At 36.0% G+C, this 21,347-nt stretch overlaps 1 protein-coding gene across 2 annotated transcripts; it reads right to left on the reverse strand.

Moving 5' to 3' along the window:
* Positions 1–1,775: 1,775 nt before the first annotated feature.
* On the reverse strand, positions 1,776–21,333 carry uroc1 (urocanate hydratase 1). 2 transcript variants are annotated; one of them, XM_072912853.1, is made up of 21 exons: positions 21,192–21,333; positions 20,948–21,048; positions 20,759–20,869; positions 18,480–18,610; positions 17,176–17,269; positions 17,007–17,066; positions 14,607–14,735; positions 14,471–14,532; positions 14,036–14,102; positions 12,497–12,640; positions 12,333–12,421; positions 11,903–11,965; positions 10,446–10,625; positions 10,281–10,378; positions 7,471–7,543; positions 5,466–5,655; positions 5,274–5,372; positions 5,067–5,166; positions 2,721–2,802; positions 2,550–2,649; positions 1,776–2,480 (listed from the first exon to the last, which is right to left on the reverse strand). In XM_072912853.1, exons 1-21 carry the CDS (start codon positions 21,307–21,309, stop codon positions 2,340–2,342), a joined length of 2,232 nt encoding a protein of 743 aa, XP_072768954.1. In that variant the 5' UTR covers positions 21,310–21,333; the 3' UTR covers positions 1,776–2,339. The 2 variants fall into 2 exon arrangements, with proteins under 2 accessions (XP_072768954.1, XP_061795843.2); XM_061939859.2 differs by lacking the exons at positions 20,948–21,048; positions 21,192–21,333 and having other exon boundaries at positions 20,759–20,934.
* Positions 21,334–21,347: the final 14 nt, after the last annotated feature.

Raw genomic sequence — 21,347 nt, forward strand, 5'->3', positions numbered from 1 at the left:
GGATACATAATTTCATTATTTTTTTTTCTTTTTACATTTTTTTTCTTTCCATGATGGCAGGTGAGGCGGGGCCTCACCTGCCTCCCCTGACTGCACGTCACTGGTATGTTGTGTGTGTGTTTGTGTTTGGTATCTGTATCCGTGCGTATGTATGTGATAAGGGGGTATATGGGTCCCCAGGGTATTGTTTTTAACTTTGTAAAGCACTTTGCGTTGCATTTATTTTATGTATGAAAAGGGCTTTATAAATAAAGCTTGATTTGATTTGAAAAGGTAGTTCAGTGGTTTTTGTAACCAAAAGACAGAATCGGATGAAAACGGATTTAAATCCAACCCGTTTGTTTCAGACAGCCAATAATATGAACATAACATGTTTTATACAGAATTATATTTTTCTGCGCAGAAGAAGTGAAATACATGACCAATGAAATGGATAAAGGAACCTTCAGTATCACTTCTAACTTTATTGAAGACGTGTTGGCAAAGACGGCGATGAGTGGAGAGGGAGAAGAGGAGAGAGCCACACCTTCTGACTTCTTAACCTCTTAAGGCCCAAGCTGTTTGTTTACATACTTTTTATATTTCTCTGTGCTATTTGGGCTTATTGCACCCTAATTAGAATAAAAACTAAGAATCATCTTTTGATGTGATGTACTTAGTCCATAAGTAACAAACCTGTACTTAATGTTTAGTGACAAGTTAATTCTTATTTTTACACTTTTTTTTCTTCCAAATTCCATTGTATGTTATACTCTTCTGACACCACCAGATGGCAGTATAAGTGTCCACATAAGCGGCCATAAGACCCCAATTCCGTAGTGTACACAATTTTGGAAATAAGAGCTAAAAGGTGCTGTCAACGTATGTGGCCACCAAGCCTTAAGAGGTTTAATAGTGTTTCTCACCATCTTTATCAAAGCGCTGGCACTCGCAACTTTCCATGGTGGTCTATTTTGCAGTTGTACGCAATATTAAAAAAAAAGTGAGGCACCAACGCGTGAGACTGTTTGGACACGCGGGCAAACAGACTAGTTTTTACGAGCAATGTTTGGTTGTACGATAACGGTGTTGGCATACCAAAAGCGAGGCAAAATTTTGGCAAAGAATCTTTGTCAGAAACAAAATTATACAAAATGCAACTGTAGACCTCTGAGTGGAAATGTAACACCTTATAACACTCACGTGTCACATGATCAGGGAGGGAAAATGGATAATTGGACACACTTTCACTTAGGAGTGGCAGTGGTTGAGACACATTTACACAGTTTTGCAATATATACACTGACTACAAAGTGTCATTTATTCAGTGTGAAAAGATGGCATTAAGTACTTGCAGTGTATTGCACACATCACGAAAAGTAGGTTATTTCTATGCCATGTTGTGCATGTGAAATATAAGAAGCCTTTCATACAAACGTGCTAAAGCATCGGAAAAAAAAAAAACTAAAATTGTGGAGAAGTTCACAATTAACTTAGTCTTCTTATACAATATTATTATAATATCAGTAGTACAGTTATAAAAAAATAAAAATAAAATAAAAAATAAAAAATTCCAGATGGTATTATTACCTCAGTGTATTTATTAGTTGTATTTCATTCCCCATTATACAGTTTGTACTGTATTCATTATATTATTACATTCTAAAATGTTAATACATTTTTTTTACTTTTTAATGAACTGAATGAAACTTTTTTTGTACAATATTATACGTCCAGACTTTAAGGACACGTAGTTACAATTATTGATAGATAATGAATAGAACACATTAAATATATACAGTGCAAGCATATGCTTTAATTTGTCAGTAGCCTTTCGATGGAAACATAAGCACAGTAGTTTGCATACTTTAATAAAAATTGGTTAATATAAATCTGATTGACACCATTTGGGAAGCAGTTGGAAATCTTCGACTCCTCAACCGCTGCACATGTGTTGCCTGTGCTATTATTCTTCTGGAAAATATGATTTTTATGCAGTTACTAAACCCAATAATTCAAATTGACTTTAAATTGTCCAAATTTGGTACAATACACTTTTAGGGGACTGAAACAGGTGCAAATGGTTATTTTTACACGTACAGTATGGCATCTTCCAGCACATTTTGACCACAACCGACAGATGGCGTCAACATGTTATATAACAAGAATGTATTATTGTGGTGTACAATAGCCTATAATCATACTGAGAGGTGTATTTAATATTGACAGGTTGTTTAGCTGCATGAGAAGGAACAAATATTAAGACAAATCTCAGTATGATGTGAGATTTCATAACATGCGTACTGAACGGCCTCACCCAGTGCTTACTTGTTCCCTTTTTGAGTACGCTAACATGTCAGCTATCCCTGCAGGGCACGCTCCAGTACGTGTTCGTCCTGTACAGGAAAAGGCATGGTGACCCGCAGCGTCCGGTCCTCCTCCATGGTGCGCTGGATGGTCCGGTAGGCGTTGTCGTTTCCGCACCAGCAGCGACGAGCCACCTGCAGCACACACGGGTATGGGCGTCACACGCAGGTAAACCCTCCCTCAATTCTTCTCCGTCCTCTCACCCCGTTGGAGACGTCCCAGTTGAGCATGAGCGAGGCCCGCTTTGCCGCCTCCTCGGAGCCGTCCAATAGCAGGCCGAATCCTCCGTTCATTACCTCGCCCCTGCGGGTGGACGGTGTCAATAACGGCGGCGTGCCAGATGGTGAAGAACATGGGGACATGTCAGCCCTTACCAGCCGACGCCTCCGCCGTTGTGCAGGGCAACCCAGGTGGCGCCCCTGAACGCGTCGCCGACAAAGTTCTGAACTGCCATGTCTGTAAGATATCAATACATAACATCATGAACTTTCATGTAACTCTAGTAGTGGATAAATCCATCCATCCATCCATTTTCTACCGCTTGTCCCTCTGGAGTATTATTCACTATTAATTTATGTTATGAATAATTCATTATTACTCGTTTAGTTATTTCTTTATTTTGTACATGTGTCGTGAATGATGAATGATGCCAACAGAGGGTTGGAAAATGTTTTTTATATATTTTTTACAATGACAATCTAATCCAGTGCTTCTCAATTATTTTCTGTTACCCCCCTCCACCCTGCTAAGAAGAAGAAAATATTTTACACCCCGACCCCCCGCCGTAACAATAAATAGCAGGGGTGTGAAAATAAAAATAGATTTTCGAATGAATCGCAATTTTTTATTTGTAAGAATTGTTAATCAATTAAAAAAACGATCTAATAAATAAATAAATAAATAATTTAAAAAAAATTATATATGTATATTTTTATTTATTTATTTATTTTTTAATTAAAAAAATAAAAATTAAAATAAAATTAAAAAAGTATATATATACATTTTTATTTTATTTTTTATGAAATCGTTTTTTTGAATTGATTCACAATTGTTACAAATAAAAAATTGCGATTCATTCGAAAATCGATTTTTATTTTCATATATATATATATATATATACATATATATATATCTGTCCTGTCATGCACTCAGGCAAATCGTATAGTTGATGTAGATGCCCATGTGTGCTGTGCAGAATTACTTTAGAAAGGAGAAGATACTTCTATTTGTTGCCTTATTTGCATTTGACTTTATTACATTCTGGGGTAGAGTTTTATTAAACAAAACCAGTTTTCTTTTAAGTAATATAGAAATGTATCACAGCTGTTTATCTATTTTATAGGGGAATGTAGTTAATCATAGAACTGGCACCCAATGTTATTAAAAAGTGTGGATTTTAAATCAAGAATCTGTTTAAATTGAGAATTGAATCGAATCGTGAGTCACAGCCTTAATAGATAGAATATTATTTCTATTAAATTGTTATAAGTACACCTCTGCACAAAATTGTATCCTTATTACATTTAAAGACAATAATGGTGAAAAAACATAGATCAACTTACAACAAAGAATACATTCATTAACATTGTTTTTTAGTCTATAACAGAAAATATTTAAAGTGCATCAGTGTGCCAAAAATAAAAAAAATATTGAATTCTTATTTAAACAAAACATTTTTTGACTGACTTGAACCATTTGATACTGAAAAATAAAATTACATAAACTCAATAAATAATGAATTCATAATGATCAGCAACATTAACTCAAGAACACAATATATAAAATACCTACAATAATAAACAAATAAAACAAGATTTTTATTTATAAATGAAAATTGAGGAAGTCAGTAATAATGGCTACAATGAGCATGTTTTGCAGTGCACAGCTTGAAGCATTACACTGATAAAAAAAAAAATCTCTAATGGGGAATTGTACTTTTTTAGAAGTTTCCAATCATTATGAAAGACAGGATAACGAATTAACTTTTACAAAATGCATTTTAACTCGTAAATAAATGTAAGTTAAAATCCGCTTACAGCACAGCCAATGGGAGATCGTCTATTCTCCCATAAAAAATATCCAAAAAACGGCAACCATATTCCATTTACATTTCGTGACTTGAACATCGTGATGCTTTTTTGAAATTAATGTGTGGTACATGCTTAAAATGATCAAAATATGCAAATATTAAATGTTATTATATGATAAATGTGCCCGTTACTACATTACATATATACTTACATCATGTACAATATATAAAACCTTAATGGAGGTGTTTGGATGTTTTGTTAAAGAATTTGAAGAAAGAATAGAGCGGCTACTATAGGCTCCATTGTAAGCAGATTGTTGATCGCATTTACTTAATATTTAGAATGCATTAAAAAAATACATCCGTTGTCATGTCTTTAATAATAATTGTGAATGATAGGCAAAATTCCAAAAAAAAGTGCAGTTCCCCTTTACGGACTGTTCTAATCTAATAAACAAAATAGGCAACACAACAAAAATAATCCTGTAAGCAAGTGGGACTGTCTCTGACCATCTCCTTCAACTCAACAATACACAATTAATTTGACCTTTATAATGATTTATGGCCTACAATCGCTCAGGGTCACTATAACTGCTGAAATATTTTACACATTTAGTCACGTGTTTAAAAGTATACAAGCAATACGTGATATCAACGTCCATCATTTGGATTAGATGAAATATGTGCATACCTGCACAGAAGGCAGAGCCATCATAGACATTGGAAGTCTCTCTGAAGGGGCTGTCGGTACCACTAACATCGTGGTGGTCTCTGCTGATGACCACAGGGCCCTGACACACACACACACACACACACACACACACACACACACAAAAAAGGGGTTAATGGCGTTTGCAGTATGTGTGATGATGAAAGAGGAGGTCTCTGTGTTTCTTACTGAAACTCTTCCATCAGCAACAGCTCGGTTGATGGCCAAAGCAATGGCGACTCTTCCTTTCTGGTCCGAGTAGAGAATTCTGGCCTGTGATCCCACAACCTGCGCGCATAAACAAAAACCAACTTGCTCATCATCATCATCATCATCATCACAGCAGACTTGTGAGCCACATGGTGTGCAGTAGACTTCCACCATTTTGTGCTTTGCAGCCTCCCTGATCCAGAGGATGTTGTCGTCATACTGCTGCCTGATTCGATCCGTCACGTTGGCGCTGATGTCCTCCAGGACCGAGGCGGCGAGGTTGTCGGTTAGCACCAGATCCTGGGGGTCGCCGGATGTGCACACCCAGCGAAACGGACCGAAGCCCAAAGAGAAAATGTCCCTGCATGGAAGAAAACATATTGTTCTCTTGAAACAAAATCCTGAGATATCTTTGTAACAACTGAAATAAATCGTAATAAAACATGTATGATATGAGTTGGCTTGTATTTCTTTTCTTATTACATGTACATGTCAAAGGCAGTTCTAGCTTCAATGGCGCCCTGTGGGAGACTCCCCTCCCCAACAGACTCGGCTGCAGAAAAAAATTACATTTTTGGCCCCTGCCAAAAATGATTCCCACCACATGAGCGTACATGCTTTGTAAAGCTGCACTGCATCGGCTTCATCTGTCCACAACTGATTACTACATGTAAGACAAACACTTCATATTCGTGGTTATTATAAGGATATGTGTTTGAAATTATTTAAGCCTTTATCGTATCCAAAAAATTAAATAGTTGGCTATTTCTATGGTATCAATTGTAAACCTCAATGTTGTTAGAAAGCTACATACAATATTAACTGTTATATGTTCATGCACATAATAAACATTAATAAAATATTTGGATGTATTCTTGGTTGTCCAAAAGTAAAACGTAGTATTTTGATATTGACACTTCTCATCAGTGCATACATTACTAGATTACCTTTAGGAGATGCAGTGTAAATAATCTGTCAATAATAATTTAAAAAAGGGTACTTCAACATGTAAACCATATGATGTGTATTTTATTATCATATATGTAACTTTCTTTAGGGTAATCTTATAATTTATGCACAGATGAGATGTGTCAATATCCAAATATTGTTTTTGAATCACATTGGCAGCGATAAGTTGTCTTTTAAACTTTTAAAAAGGTTCTTCAACACGTAAACAATACAGAAAGTACTTTATTATCATACATGTAACTCTCTGAAGGGTAATCTAATAATTTATGTAGATGACATGTGTCAATAGCAAAAAATTACGTTTAGTCACTTTTTGACAACCAGGAATACATTGATTTAATGAATACATCCAAACCTTTTATAAATATGTTTTATGTGCATGAACAAATACCAGTTAATATTGTAAGTAGCTTTTAAACAAGAAAGAGATATTAGCACATCAACAACAGTCCTTTACAATCTCATTGATACCATAAAAATGGCCAACTCTTTTATTTTTTTGGAGATAATACAGTTTAAATAATTTCAAACACATATCTTAACAATAACCACAAATATAAAGTGTTTGTCTTACTTCATGTAGTAATTAGTTGTTGACAGGCGAAGCCTCAGCACTGCAGTCATTCGGCGGGAATCCATTTTTGGCAGAGAATCAGCTTCTGGCACAACAATGGAAGCAGCAAATAATAGATTTATCTTAGTTATGTCGATGTCACGATCGATGACTTGCCTGCTGTGGCATCATAGCAGTAAAAATTAAAAGTGTCCTCTTCAGTTTATTCGAGCTGTGCACATATTGCGATGAGGAATTCACACATTTTGTTTTTCGCGGTGACCTTCTCATCTGACAAGGAAAAGCATCTTATTGGCTGTCATTCATAACTAACCTCCACCCCGTTAAAGAGATGTGACTGGATATAATCAGATATATAAAACAAAATTAAATATGATATGATTTCATTTCTGTCAACATTATCTTCTCGTTTTTATACGTTAACTAACATGTCAGTTAACTATGTTATCGTCCAAGTCAACGTACCGGTAAATAAATATTGTCTTATTTTTAGTTGCTCTAATGTAAAAAAATAAATCAAATAAAACCAAAAGCTTCCAACCCAGGGCGGGCACGGCTGCCTCTGTGGACGGGCACAACCCGCTCATGATGCCGGGACTGCTCCCTAAGTAAATAAGCACGGGACCAACTCACCCCATGATGTGTTGAACATAGGACGGGTACCGGAATTCTGTGGCTCCTCCACCAACCTTTTCTACCTCAGCCCCTATTAAAAACAATACAGTGTTACATACATGCATGTGCATATGTAACATGCATGATACACAGGTGCATGCAAGCATGTACGTATGTAACATGCATGATACACAGGTGCATGCAAGCATGTACGTATGTAACATGCATGATACACAGGTGCATGTAACATGCATGCATGTTGCATACGTACATGCATGTTCCATATATACAGATGAAACTTAGAATATCGTGTGAGTCCAACTTTAAATGTGAAACTAAAATGTTATATAAACTCAGATACACAGTGAAATATGTCAAGCTATAGTTATAATTTTGATGACCATGGTTAACAGTTTTTGAAAATCCAAATTTTCCTGAAATGTTCAATTCGATGTTTGCATAAGATGTAAGCCATAGTCATCAAAATTATGTTTTCATGTTATGAGCCTGTGTCATATTTTAGCTTTGCCATGTAAATCTAATTGCTGGTATGTACATTCACATGTTTTGAGTTTCACCTGTACATGCAAGTACATGCATGTTCCATATATACAGTCATTTCTTCTTTATCGCTGTTAATTGGCTTCGGACAATACCGCAATACCACAAAGTAGGAATTATAAATTGTGAGTCAAATATTTTCATAGCTAGAGCATAAATTGTCTATGACCTTCCGAATACATTTTCCAAATTGTGAGAGCCATTGACACATATAATAACACACATTAGTCACCTTTTTAATCTGATATAGTGATGCTGAGGCTGAGCCTGGTTGTGTCAGTGGCCACGAAACTAAACAGCGTTCAGATAGGTCAACAACGCAAGTATTGATATTTGTAGTTTGTTTAGCCATTTTTATGCTTGAGAATGCTTAATTAATACAAATGTTGTGCAATATGCATGTGGTGAAGACCAACGTTCCCTCTAATTTTGCACGTGTGAGCAAACGCAAAAATTCCCTAAACATTCAGTGGAGCACGTGTGCAACATCAGACGTGCACACTGTGGCCATACGGCCGTCACACCTGTCCCAAACCTGACATAACAGTTTAAATGTCCTATTATTACAATCAAATGACAGCAGTCATTTCCAGGATTTTATTTTGTAATAAGTGATTTGGCCTACTTACAATGAAAATAACAAAAAATCTTGTTTTTCATGAGCTATGTACTACTATTGTATGTCTGGGTGGAGGTCCTGCTTTGGAAACAATGTGTAGCCCTTTCAGAGATCACATTTAGTTCCATTTAAAACATTCACATGTTGCACAATGAGATGTAAGCATGGGATAAAGTGTACATTCCTGTAACTTTGTCTGTAAAATTCATATTTTTATTAGTAATCTATTTCATGATTAATATCCATAAATTCCCATTCTTAAAAAAATGACAGTAGAATAAGCACACATCTGCTACTTTTTGTGTGGCGTAAACGCATCTCTGGCTAAGTGCCATATGTGCATGTGTTAACCAGTTTTGCTAGATAGAAGTTACACTAATTGAACGGTGTTGACGAACAACATTGTTTTATCTGTTGTGGTACTCACAGTTGCATTGCAAAATCATGCAGAATAAATTGTTGTGTGTTTATTTTGTTTAGAGTTCAGATGGAATTTGATTTTGTGCGCGTCATAGATTTGCTGTGCGCCGAGGACATGTAAACAATGCACAATTGTGCAGGCGCACATTTTAGAGGAAACGTTGGTGAAGACGCAATATTTGAATCTCCAAAAGCCTCTCAATTATAAACAAAGCAAAACTATACCTCAATGAAAATGCACTCCGTACTCTATACTGCACCTTGGTACTCCCATACCTTACATACTGTGTTGAAGTAGGGGGGAATATTTACCACAACACAATTCATCCTCTGATCATATTACAGAAAAGAGCAGTGCGGATCATTCACAACGTTGGTTATTTAGAACATACTCATAATCTGTTTATGCAATCAAAATTGCTCAAATTTGATGACCTTGTTAAACATAATACATTAATAATCTTATATAAAGCATTTCACAAATTATTGCCGCCTAATCTACGTTTTTTTATAAGACGAGTGCCGGCTCATAACTTGAGAGGCTTTGGATATTTCTTATTGCCGAGAGCTCAAACCACTCGTAAACATTTTTGTCTGTCTGTATGCGGAGTAAAACTATGGAACAAACTGAACTTACAACACAAGCAATACCAAACTATTAATCGATTTAAACTATTATACAAACATGGGGTCTGGTTCAAATATAGAGATGAGGGTCTTTAAATTGACCTGCTGCTATACTCTGTCTCAAAGTGCTAAATGTTTCCTTACCATTATTGCTATGTTGTCTATTACCATTGTTGGCATTTTGTCTATAACTATTGTTGGTATATTCATTTCTACATTGTTGATACAAATTATTGTTACAGTGTAATAATTATTGTTACCTGTGGTAATGCCACTATGATACAACATCTGTATTATAATCCTTGAACAAAGTAAGAGTGAAACTCATGTGAATAATCACTGAATGGAGAACTGGGGGTGGGATTAAATAAATTATCTTCTTCCCACTCCCTTTCAGGCAAAACTGGTCAATCATGCATTACATACTATACATTACCTTTTGCACTATATTATTTATATTATTGTGTGTTGTCAACTTTGTACTTTTTTATGTCATTGCCTGAAATAAATAAATAAATGAAAAAAGAAAAAAAAAAGTGTGATGTGGTGCACGTTACATCATATACAACTCATTATTACTCAGGATGAATTTGTTATGTACCAGCTCTTTGGGCTTCCAGTAGAAATGCGTTTCCATAATCCCAAAAGAACATGCCGGCTTCCGACAGTTTATTGATGGCGTTCACGTGTCTTCGCAGGCTGTGGGAGAGTGTGTGTGTTAGCGTCAAAGCGTGTTGCGACATAAACCAAGCAGGACTGATGCCACCTTTCTTCCACCATGCTGCGGAATCGACTGGGATCCGTGGACATGAGCTGGTTGGCCTGACGGAAGCTGAGCTGGACTGGGTAGTAGCCTCCATTGAAGGGGTTGTGAAGGGAGGTCTGGTCTGAGCCCAAATCCACCAGCAGATCACCGGTCCTCTGGTGCTCTTGAAGCAGCCTCTCCCTGATTCAATTCAGTAAGTGTGACAGGAATGAGGGACAAATGTTGATGCTAAAGCAGTGTTTTCCCGCATATTCAATTGTGCAAATTGCAGGTTCGCCCTTGCCTATAAACCCATTATAACGCACTGGTCTGCCAGAGAATAAGAAGACATAGCAGGAGGGACAGGTGCTACCAACGTTGTGATTTTGTCGCTGTATTTGGCGAGCATTCAGTCTCATCTAGATTGTATTTAGAAAAAAGCGACTAATCTACTGCATAACTCATCATTTGCATTTGAAAATGGGAAATATCTCAGTAAAATAAGGAAAATAAAAGATTTTCATTTTCATCACAAATCACCATTATATCAATAAAACAAGTATAGTCCCTCACCAGGGTTAATCACTATCACTAAAGTGTCACTAACCAACTCTGAAGCACATTTACAGCAGAGAGCAGGCTAAATATAAGGCTTTCTAGTGAGGACCCCCTGCAATACTGCGAAAATTAAAATAAATAATTCTGAGCTCCTTCATAGCACTTATGTTTGAGACATTTTGGCACATGCTCATGTCATGTGACAAAGTGTGAGCAACGTCCTATGCTTCTTTGAGTAAAGATAAGTCTTCGATTTGTCACAATGTTTCTGACTTTTTAAAATGTTTTGTATTTATTGTTTGGGTTTGTTTGTATTTTTTTATTATTAGTATTACATTTAGTTTTAATTTAAATTTTTTTAAATATATTTTATGTTTTTCTAACTTCAAAAAACCTAACAAAAATAGGAACGTTAAGTTGTAGTTCTACGCATATTTGATGTGCTTTCCCCCCACCTACCTCCACAAATAGATTGCTGTCCTGTCAAAAACAGTGTAATGCTTCATCTGTTTGGAACATGCTTAACAAAGTTACAATAGGAAACATTTCATGATTACACTTGCACAATTCAACACGTGCGAAAAGAAGTAGGAAGAAGCAAAGATTATTTTAATCCTATTATAAAGTGGAAAATAAATAGGAAAATTAGAGACAAATGAATACCCCGAGAGTGAAAAGCTGTAGAAATGGATGGATGGATTACACATTAAAATAAATCAACATTGTATAATTTATTAAGAAAAGTCTTTGATGTAGATGAAGCAATGCGTTAGTAATAATAGATGAATGAAAGTCACTACAAACAATATAAAATATATTGAACTCTTCTCTGCTTTTATGGTTTCTTTTCCCAGTTTCTATAATTTTACTCAACATTCTGATGTGCTAAAATTTTTTAGCAAGAAGCGACAGTCACCTACCACAAGTCCACAATGTTGCCATGGTAACCCAAACTGAGGGGAGTCTTTGCGCTTCTACATTCCCTGTAAAACACAAAAATGCACTCAAAAGGGAGAATTATTTTCATGAAATAAGTAAATGATTGCGTCAATAGTGGTTTGTTTCTCATCAAGCTTCGTCTTTGAGTCTGCTCCAGTCTTGTGCAGGTCTACGACATTTGTTTCGATTGTTAGTTTGTTTCTGTTATTCACATCACATATTTCTTAATATACAGCCCGGGATCAAACAGGTATTTCCCCCACTGTAAAGCCATTAAATAGAGTGCTCAAGTAACACGCGGAATACTAACACCTGAAACGAAGAACTAACAAGACACGTTCTTACTGAAATGCAATATGATGCAGAAATAAGACGCCATTTTTAAAAGTAACGATGACTAATGTGTGTTACCTGATGCGTTTAATGCAGTGATCCATATCGTCGCTCACCTCCATCAACCAGCCTTGCTCGTGTCTCTTTCTGAGAGGAGTCTCATCCACCTACCACACACACATCACTTAGTTACACACTTTATCCATTGTCGCTTCCACGCCAATGAAAGGACAGCAACTCACCTCAGCAATCACGCCAATGCACCCCGCAATGACAGCAGCTTTAGCCTGGGCGCCGCTCATACCTCCCAGGCCAGATGTCACAAAGACACGCCCCCTCAGGTCACCGGAGCCTAGGTACCTTCGACCAGCATTCAGCACGGTCAGCTGCACAGTAAATGAGAGCGTGTATAAGACAGGACTCAGCAGTATAACGTCCTACAATACAATCATTCTTCCTTTATTTAATTATCCTGGTGCAATAAGGGTCTATAATATTTTATTAGAAACAACATTTAGTTTTGCAGCTATCACCACTGAGAAATGCAGTTGAAAAAATAATATTTATATATAAAAGTTATTAACAAAATGTACTGAATCATGAATTCATAAATTTATTTTGTTTATTGGATTTTTGCAGGAGATTTTTGGGCTGCTTGTGTGCAAAGACTGTTGATGGAAAATGTTATGATTATTAAATAATTAAAAAAAAAAAATCTCTTCTTGTTGGCTTCCAACAATCAGTCAAACCTTTATTTATACATCATTTCCCATAGACAGGTAACATGGTGTACGTGCTTTACACTTTTTAAACTGAAAAAAGGGAAAATGCATACGCACGCACGACACCGAGGTTAAAGAAAACGCCAACAGAATACCTAAAATTGACGTAATTCTAAAAACAATCCATCCATTCATCCATCCATTTTCTACTGCTTGTCCCTTCCGGGGTGACAGGGGGTGCTGTAACCTATCCCATCTGCACTCGGGCGGAAAGCAGGGTACACCCTGGACAAGTCGTCTAAAAACAATATACCAAACAATATACAAAACTAAATGAAAAAAAAAATTGTTTTAATTACCATAATATAAAAAGGGGGACAGCACACAAAAATGGTGCGGAAGACAGCAAGATTAATGATAGTAATAATAGCAACTTCATGACTATTTTTGCCCTTAAAATAAATATATTATAAAAAATAAATATAATATAAAGTCAATTGAATAAATTATTTAATTATGAATGCATTCTTTTAAAGTGAAATTGTTAAATAAATCTAAAACATTATATAGTTTAGTATTTTATTTATATCTAAACTGTAAAGCACATCGGTTGCATTAATTGTTTTAGAACTATCTTAAAATGTACCATATAAAGAATAAAATGTTTAATAAATACATTGAACCTATTATTTATTTCACTATTCATTTATTTAGGGGCATGATTATCTGATTGGTTGCTATAAATACATTTGGTCATGAAATACGAAATTCATAAACAGGCTCATTATAATGACTTTTCATATTAATTAATGGACAGTTTACTCAACTATTTGAAATTTTAATTATCTACTACCTGTTTAGGTCAATGGCCCCTCAGAATGACTGAATCACGTCAACATAAGCGGTTGTCGGCTTAACCAAAACAAGAAGACTTGAGTTGTTCAACATAAACGGGTCCAACTTAAGTGGGTTTCTCTGTATATATTATATGTGAAATGATGCTGTTTTCCATTTGACAGGATGCATAAACTTAATTATTGTTATGATCAGACTTCATACCATAGTGCCATGAACAATGCCTTGAGGTCCAATGTAGCAGTAGCTGCCGGCGGTCATTTGCCCGTACCTGAAAATATGCCCAATGATGACACTTTACAAACAATCAAGGCAACATTTATTCATACAATTTAGCGTATTGCTTGTTGGGGAAGGGTGAGCTGGAGTCTATCCCAGCTGCGACATGACATGTACAGACTAACAAGCATTCATAACTATAGACAACTTTCCCCTCAGCCATCAGGCACATGAACAATAACAAGATCTGATAGCTCAGTTACAGCTCATGTTATTCTATTCTGTGTTATATGTGTTTTATGTTGCACGATTGCGCCAAGTAAAATTCCTAGTTTGTGAACCCATTATCAAACAATGGCAATAAAAACTATTGTGATTGTGATTCTGATAAACCCACATTTTACAAACGAACATACTTACATTGATACGCCAAGAGCAAACATCCGTTCATATTGCTCCCTGGATGAGTAGTTTGGAATGACCTGGGGTGCAGCAAACAGTCGTCACGTGACAATATTATGGCAAGTACGGAAAAGGTGGGTATTTGCTGCGTTACCATGCCGTTGGTGATGATGGCGCGAGGTGAGGAAGGCAGGCTGGGGAAGAGACCCATGGGGTGACCACTGTACATGACCAACGTCTGCTCCTCCGTCATCTCACTCAGATAATGCATCACAAGGCGGAACTGCGCAAACACAAGTTGTTTACACATTGGAGGCTGTTTGACGAAATTGTTTTGGGGGCCACATCTCCAGAAAGCTAAAGACCGGGGTGGGGAGCGGACTTCTCCCTTCACTATTAGTCTTATTTTGTATATTCTTGAGTAACAACGCTTTCTACAGTAGACATTTGATTTTGGTCTATTTATTTTGTCAGAGTTACAGGAGCGCTCTGCTGTTTTTAAGGACCTTTTGCAAAAAAGCTATCTCTATGACAGCACTCTAATATGTTTAAGAATCTGCTGCAAAAATCTGAGTCTCTCACAAGTTTTTTTAACTGAACTTCCGAGCCACCAGTATATGAAAAACAGAGGACCTAAAATGGAGCCTTGAGGAACACCACTATTATAACTAAAGAAGTTGAACAAATGACTACTGACTGCTTTGGAAATAAACAAGCTACAGAATCAGATTCATTGGCCAAGTGTGTTTAACATACAATGTAATTGACTTGGTAGGCTTTGCTCTCTTGGTTAATGCAAACAATAACTATTAACAATTAACTAAAAATATAAACAAGTACTTAATTATATAATAAGCGCAAGGCTAATAAATAATAGTGCAGTGGTGAATAGAGCAAATGCAAAACGATGATGACGTGAAAATGAGTGAGTACATTCACAGTGACAGATTAGTTTCACATTATTTGACAGAGTTCATCAAATAGCCTGTGGGAAGAAATTGTTTTTAGGACGGGTTATTTTGGCGTACAGTGATTTGTAATGCCTGCCGAAGGGGAGGAGTTTGAACAGTGTGTGACAAGGGTGTGACCAGCAACACCTTCGTTACAAAGATCACATAAAAAAAAAACCTGCCAAAAAGGAGAGGACAAAGGGGTGCCTTGAGGAACGCCTCAATTAAGTTTGCTAGCAAGATTAAAATGACAATACGAAAATCTGCCAAGTTACTCTAAGTCAGTGCTTCATAAAAAAGGCATGCCCATCGTTGGGTCGCAAGCACCCCCAAAAGATCGGTTTGGTCCATATGGGACGCAGAGGCGCTCAGTTGTAATACACTTTTCCACCACTTGTGGCGGTAATGACAATATCAAACGAACAGAAGAAGTCTGGAGATAAAATCATTGAGAAGTTTCTTAAGCGCAAAAAATATGACTAAAGAGGTGAAGCTGTATTTTCATTTGCACTTTAATTTTATTGACCGTTTAGTTAAGAAACACAATCACTATTTATTTAGTTTATTTAAGCACAATATAATTGTATGTACATGTATTTTCTTCAGTTAAGCATAAGGTTGACTGTATGCATTAAATAAATAATAATCTTTGTGATAAACACATGGTTTCATGTAATTTTTTATAATTATTGAATACAATTAAAATCAGGAATGAGATTACTAATTCAGTGTTTCTAATTAGAGAGTGAAATGAATGGGTGACAATAGACAGCTAACTTATGACAAGATAAGTATTTAATAATAATTACAAATTAATATTGAATTATAATTAAATAGATTAATACAAATCAACAATATATTAATATAATTATAATATATGGTATATCATACATTATAATTACATATAATTAATAATACAATATTGTATAATTTATAACTTTAAATTAATTAAATTAAAGATGAAGAATTGGCAGAGACATTGCATATTTGTATTAATAAAGGCAATTAATAAAATAAATTAAATGTACAACTGATTATTTATTGTGGTTAACTTCTTTTGCTCTTCAGAATATTACCATTTTCCATTATTATTACCAGTGGTGTCCCATTACTTATGCCAAGCGTCAACACAACGCTGACCACTTGTTATGAAAGTTAAATTTTTCCATGTTTATATTAAAAAGACAAATATATATAATTGACATTTGACATGTAAATATGTGAGATTATAGTCAACTGCCAATTGTCAACCCTTAGAAAATAGACGTTAAAAAAAAGATTACAAACAAATGTTTCAAATGTAAAGCATCAAAGGTGCTGTTGTAATACTCTCACTGCCACAAATGTAACTCGTACAGTACACAAATACATAGAACTACTGATAAAATACATATATTCAGAATATTAACTAAGATTTATGGCTACTGGTCAGCTTGACTCTGGAACAGATTATTACCATTTGCATTATTACTTCCAACAGAAAGAAAAACTGTATTAAAGCTCTTGAATCTTATTGGAGAGTGTGGCTGTACCTAATGTTGCGACCCGCCAAGGTACAGTATATCATCATCATCACCACTGTCAAAAACAATAAAAGGTGTTACCTGGGCCCAGTTACTGAACACTTGTCCATTTCCTCCGTAGGTGACCAGCTCCTGGGGGAACTAACAGACACAAAAGCCAATTAGTCTGTATCATTTAAAGTATATACTGCACATATGCTTATACAATACTGTACAGGTGAAATGTCATATGGTTATCAGTAGAGCTCACCTGGGCCACAGCTGGGTCCAGGTTGTTCATGATCATCAGCATGATGGAGGCGGCTTGGCGTGTGCGACACGGGTACTCGTGTAAAGGGTATGCCCTGAAGAAGCACGATATATTAGGAACACCCCCACTCTCATTATAGCTCTTTCATGCAAGTGGCAGCACAACGAAAAACTCTAAAGTGGAACACCACTAAAGTCACACCATTGGAATTGCACACACGTTTTCTTGAAAAAGGATTGCTTTAGTCATGCATGATGTAATAAAAAACAAAACTAGGACTAGCTTCACATGCTGCACTTGTTCTCTCCTTTAAAAAAAACCAGCAAGCCTTTTTCCAACAAGCATGAGCAGTGATTCCCAAACTTTAAAGTACAACCTCAGAAAAACTTTGCTCTTCCATACTGACCAATATTTAAAAAATCCAGTAGCGCAGAAGGCCTAAGTATCCATTCAAAACAAGGCAGAAGTTTTATTTAACAAGTATATTTAATATTTTTGGCCACTGTAACATTACACTTGAACAGTAACACCGTGTTTGAATATAGGAAAATAAAACTTTGCTCTTCAAGTACCACTATAATGACCAACATTTAAAAAAAAATACAGTAGCACAGAAGGCCTAAGTATCCATTCAAAACAAGGCAGAAGTTTTACTCAACAAGTATATTTAATATTTTTGGCCACTGTAACATTACACTTGAACCGTAACACTGTTTGAATATAGGAAAATAAAACTTTGCTCTTCAAGTACCACTATATAGACCAACATTTTAAAAAAACTACAGTAGCGCAGAAGGCCCAAGTATCCATTAAAAACAAAGCAGAAGTTTTATTTAACAAGTATATTTTATATTTTTGGCCACTGTAACATTACACTTGAACAGTAACACTGTGTTTGAATATAGGAATATAAAACTTTGCTCTTCAAGTACCACTATAATGACCAACATTTAAAAAAATATACAGTAGCGCAGAAGGCCTAAGTATCCATTAAAAACAAGGCAGAAGTTTTGTTTAACAAGTATATTTAATATTTTCGGCCACTGTAACATTACACTTGAACAGTAACACTGTGTTTGAATATAGGAATATAGGAAAATAAAACTTTGCTCTTCAAGTACCACTATAATGACCAACATTTTTTAAAAATACAGTAGTGCAGAAGCCTAAGTATCCATTAAAAACAAGGCAGAAGTTTTATTTAACAAGTATATTTAATATTGTTGGCCACTGTAATATTACACTTGAACAGTAACACTGCGTTTGAGTACAGGAATATAGGAAAATAAAACCACCATACTCACCTCATTCGTAGCGCGGGGCAGAAGCGGTACATGTAGATGTGCCCGTACTGCCGCAGCTCTTGAGCAAATTCTGGTGCCAGTGTTGCATGATGGGCCGGGGGGAAGTAGCGCAGGGCATTTCTCAATGCCAGCTGTAGAAGAAACGTATACAAATATGGACTTACAGTGAAGGTACATGTCAATAAATCAAAGATCAATTAAAGGCAAAGTGAAGAAGTGAAGTCAAGAAGTGACAATATTTACATTTAGATAATTTATGAGATACTTTATTCGCTGTAAATCATGGGTTTCCTTCTACTTCAATGTCAGCTACTGGATGTTAGGGTGTCCCTCGGAATAAGTAAAGTATCAATCTATCGGTCCATGAAGTATTTATGAGTGCATGTTGCACATCCCCAAGTCTGTGCTTTAATTATTGACGACAGTGAAGGACTGTGGAGAAGAATCAATATTTCAGCGCGGCAAACAGTGATGTCGCAATAGATACACAACAAGGTTGGCCAAGTTGACAGTCACTGTCAGATGGTTATGAACACTGTCATTGTCATTGTTTAGGGCCACAATCACTAAGGGGGGAGCCACATGATTATGGCGACCGGTCACTTTGGGAACTGATCAGCAACGTGGTCGTGCTCTGCAGGTGTGTCCTTGTTCTACTTTATAATAAACTGAATAACCTCATAAATTAAATTATACTTTGTTTCTGGTGGCTGTGAGTCAACATGTCATTTGTTTGCTTTAGTTGGGTTTAGCAGCATCTATTCAAAAGCCCATAGAGATAACTGCCAATTTAGCATCACTTCAAACGCAGTTATCGTGACAGATTACGACCGCATTTCTAAATCGGCCACACTGTTTAAGTTTATATTGTAGCCGAACAGTTTCTTTCAAATATAGTGTCTAAAAAATATTCGTCTTTTCATAGATTTTGCCCATTTATTGCGTTTTGTTTACTTTTTCAATTATTGCCGAAGCGTCATTGCAGTTTTGAATAGGCAATACCAAACACTTTTCCATTGAACACATCAATCATTTTTTCATATAAACTTTGGGCGTTAGCTGGAGTGTAAACACATGGCTATTGAACATACTGCTTTGTAGTCAATGTAGTGTTTTTGTTTATATGTGATTAATTACTGTAAATTCAAATACTTACATAACTTGTAATATAGTACTACAATATTTCTTAATTTCTAATTATAAACACATTTGAACAGAAAATGGATGGATGGATTGAACTGTATTTCCAGCCAAATCTACTTCTGGTTGCCAAGACTAATACAGTAAACCCTCATTTATCACTGTTTATTGGTTCCCGGCCTAGCCGTGGTTAAAAAAATGTAAAGTTTTAAAATTGAAAGAAAAGCGTTAACATTGTTGCCCTAGGGGAAACTGGGTAACACATGGCACACTGACAAAGCTTAACCTATTGATACTATAACAATCTAAAAGGTTAATACGGTTCGCTTCTCTTTCTTCCCCCTCCATTTATCCGCTTTCTTTTGTATTTCAAGTTATCATTACATATATGTATTGTTGCATTTGAAACAACTGTATTGTTGAAAAGAGGTAATTATTGTTATTATTCATTATCAATAGTGCTATTTCTATTGGTATTTGTATTGCTCCATTTGTAGTGTAATAATGTTCATTGTCATTTCTGTGTTATTAATATTTATTTCACTCACTGCTTCTTTGCTATCACTTTTACTATTATATTTGTACATATCCTATTCGCTGATGCTGTTCTGTTGTTGTGTTTGTTGTTGTCTCTTTGTCTTATTCCCCTCTTGTACCCACAATTTCCCCCTCTGCCTTCCTTTTTTTCTCTTTCTATCCCCTCCTACTCCGGGCCGGCTGCACCAAATAATATAAATCCATTTAATAAAGTCAAGTAAAAATAAGGCAACAAGAGAAGTATCCCACACTTCTCTTTTGTAAAGTAAATCTGTACAGCCGATATGGGCATCTACATCAACTATATGATTTGCCTGAGTAGCTGGACAGGACAAAATAAAAACAAAAATAATAAAAATGAAAAAAAATTTTTTTTTAATTTAAGTAAAGTAGGAGTTATTCATTATAAATTTAACATTTTACAGCCAGAGTCCATAACATTTTCTACATACAGTTTTTAAACATCAAGAAACCTTTTAGACATGAAATAACACACACATTACAATACTCACATGTTAGCATTATTATTTCGGGCCACAAAAAAAAACCTGGTTATGAGATTAAACATATAAACAGTTCAAACTGTCTTTATTTCCACTCACCCGCTCATCTTCGGCTGTGAGGTTTGGCGTCCGAACGGGCGCATGGGGCACATCGGGGTCTCGTCCACGGCGAGGGGGCAATGGGTCCAGAGGCAAAGCGCGGCAGATCTCCTTCAAGGTGGACATGATGTTGCTTGTTAGTGGAAAGATTGTTGCAGGAGCGCTGCAACGCATTTAAAGCCACTTCACCGGGAGGTCATCGTCGCAAGCCACCAATGACAGCGAGGTAATTATTGACTGCTGAGCGAGTTTGACAAGTGGACATTCTGACCTCTGACCCATGACGAAACCTTTGGACAAGGGAACAAATATGTATTATTCTTGATGTTATGTACTTGTTTTAAACGTGCTATACCACAATTCAGCTAACCAGGCATACAAATATTGTTTCCAGGCTCATTGATATGAATAGAGGATAAAAAGGGCTACTTACCCCAACAGTGGCTGCAAAAATACAGATTTTTCCCAAAGCAAACATTGGGATTGGCGGTTAGGACAAAAATAGGCGCCACCCGTTCATCCTTCAGGAAGCGACAGACAACATACAGCATGAAATATCACAATTACTGCCTTTAGGTAGTAATCATAC

The sequence above is a fragment of the Nerophis lumbriciformis genome, linkage group LG03 (genome assembly GCF_033978685.3).
Source record: "Nerophis lumbriciformis linkage group LG03, RoL_Nlum_v2.1, whole genome shotgun sequence".
Taxonomy (NCBI): Eukaryota; Metazoa; Chordata; class Actinopteri; order Syngnathiformes; family Syngnathidae; genus Nerophis; species Nerophis lumbriciformis.

What these genes read in the sequence shown, in the direction of transcription:
- uroc1 (XM_072912853.1), bottom strand. Translation starts at nt 21,309, where the DNA reads ATGCTGTATGTTGTCTGTCGCTTCCTGAAGGATGAACGGGTGGCGCCT. An exon ending in CCATCATCACCAACGGCATG is followed by an intron (nt 14,533 to 14,606) that starts GTAACGCAGCAA and finishes GCTGCACCCCAG; the next exon opens with GTCATTCCAAACTACTCATC. An exon ending in TGGCTCTGCCTTCTGTGCAG is followed by an intron (nt 2,803 to 5,066) that starts GTATGCACATAT and finishes GATATCTTACAG; the next exon opens with ACATGGCAGTTCAGAACTTT.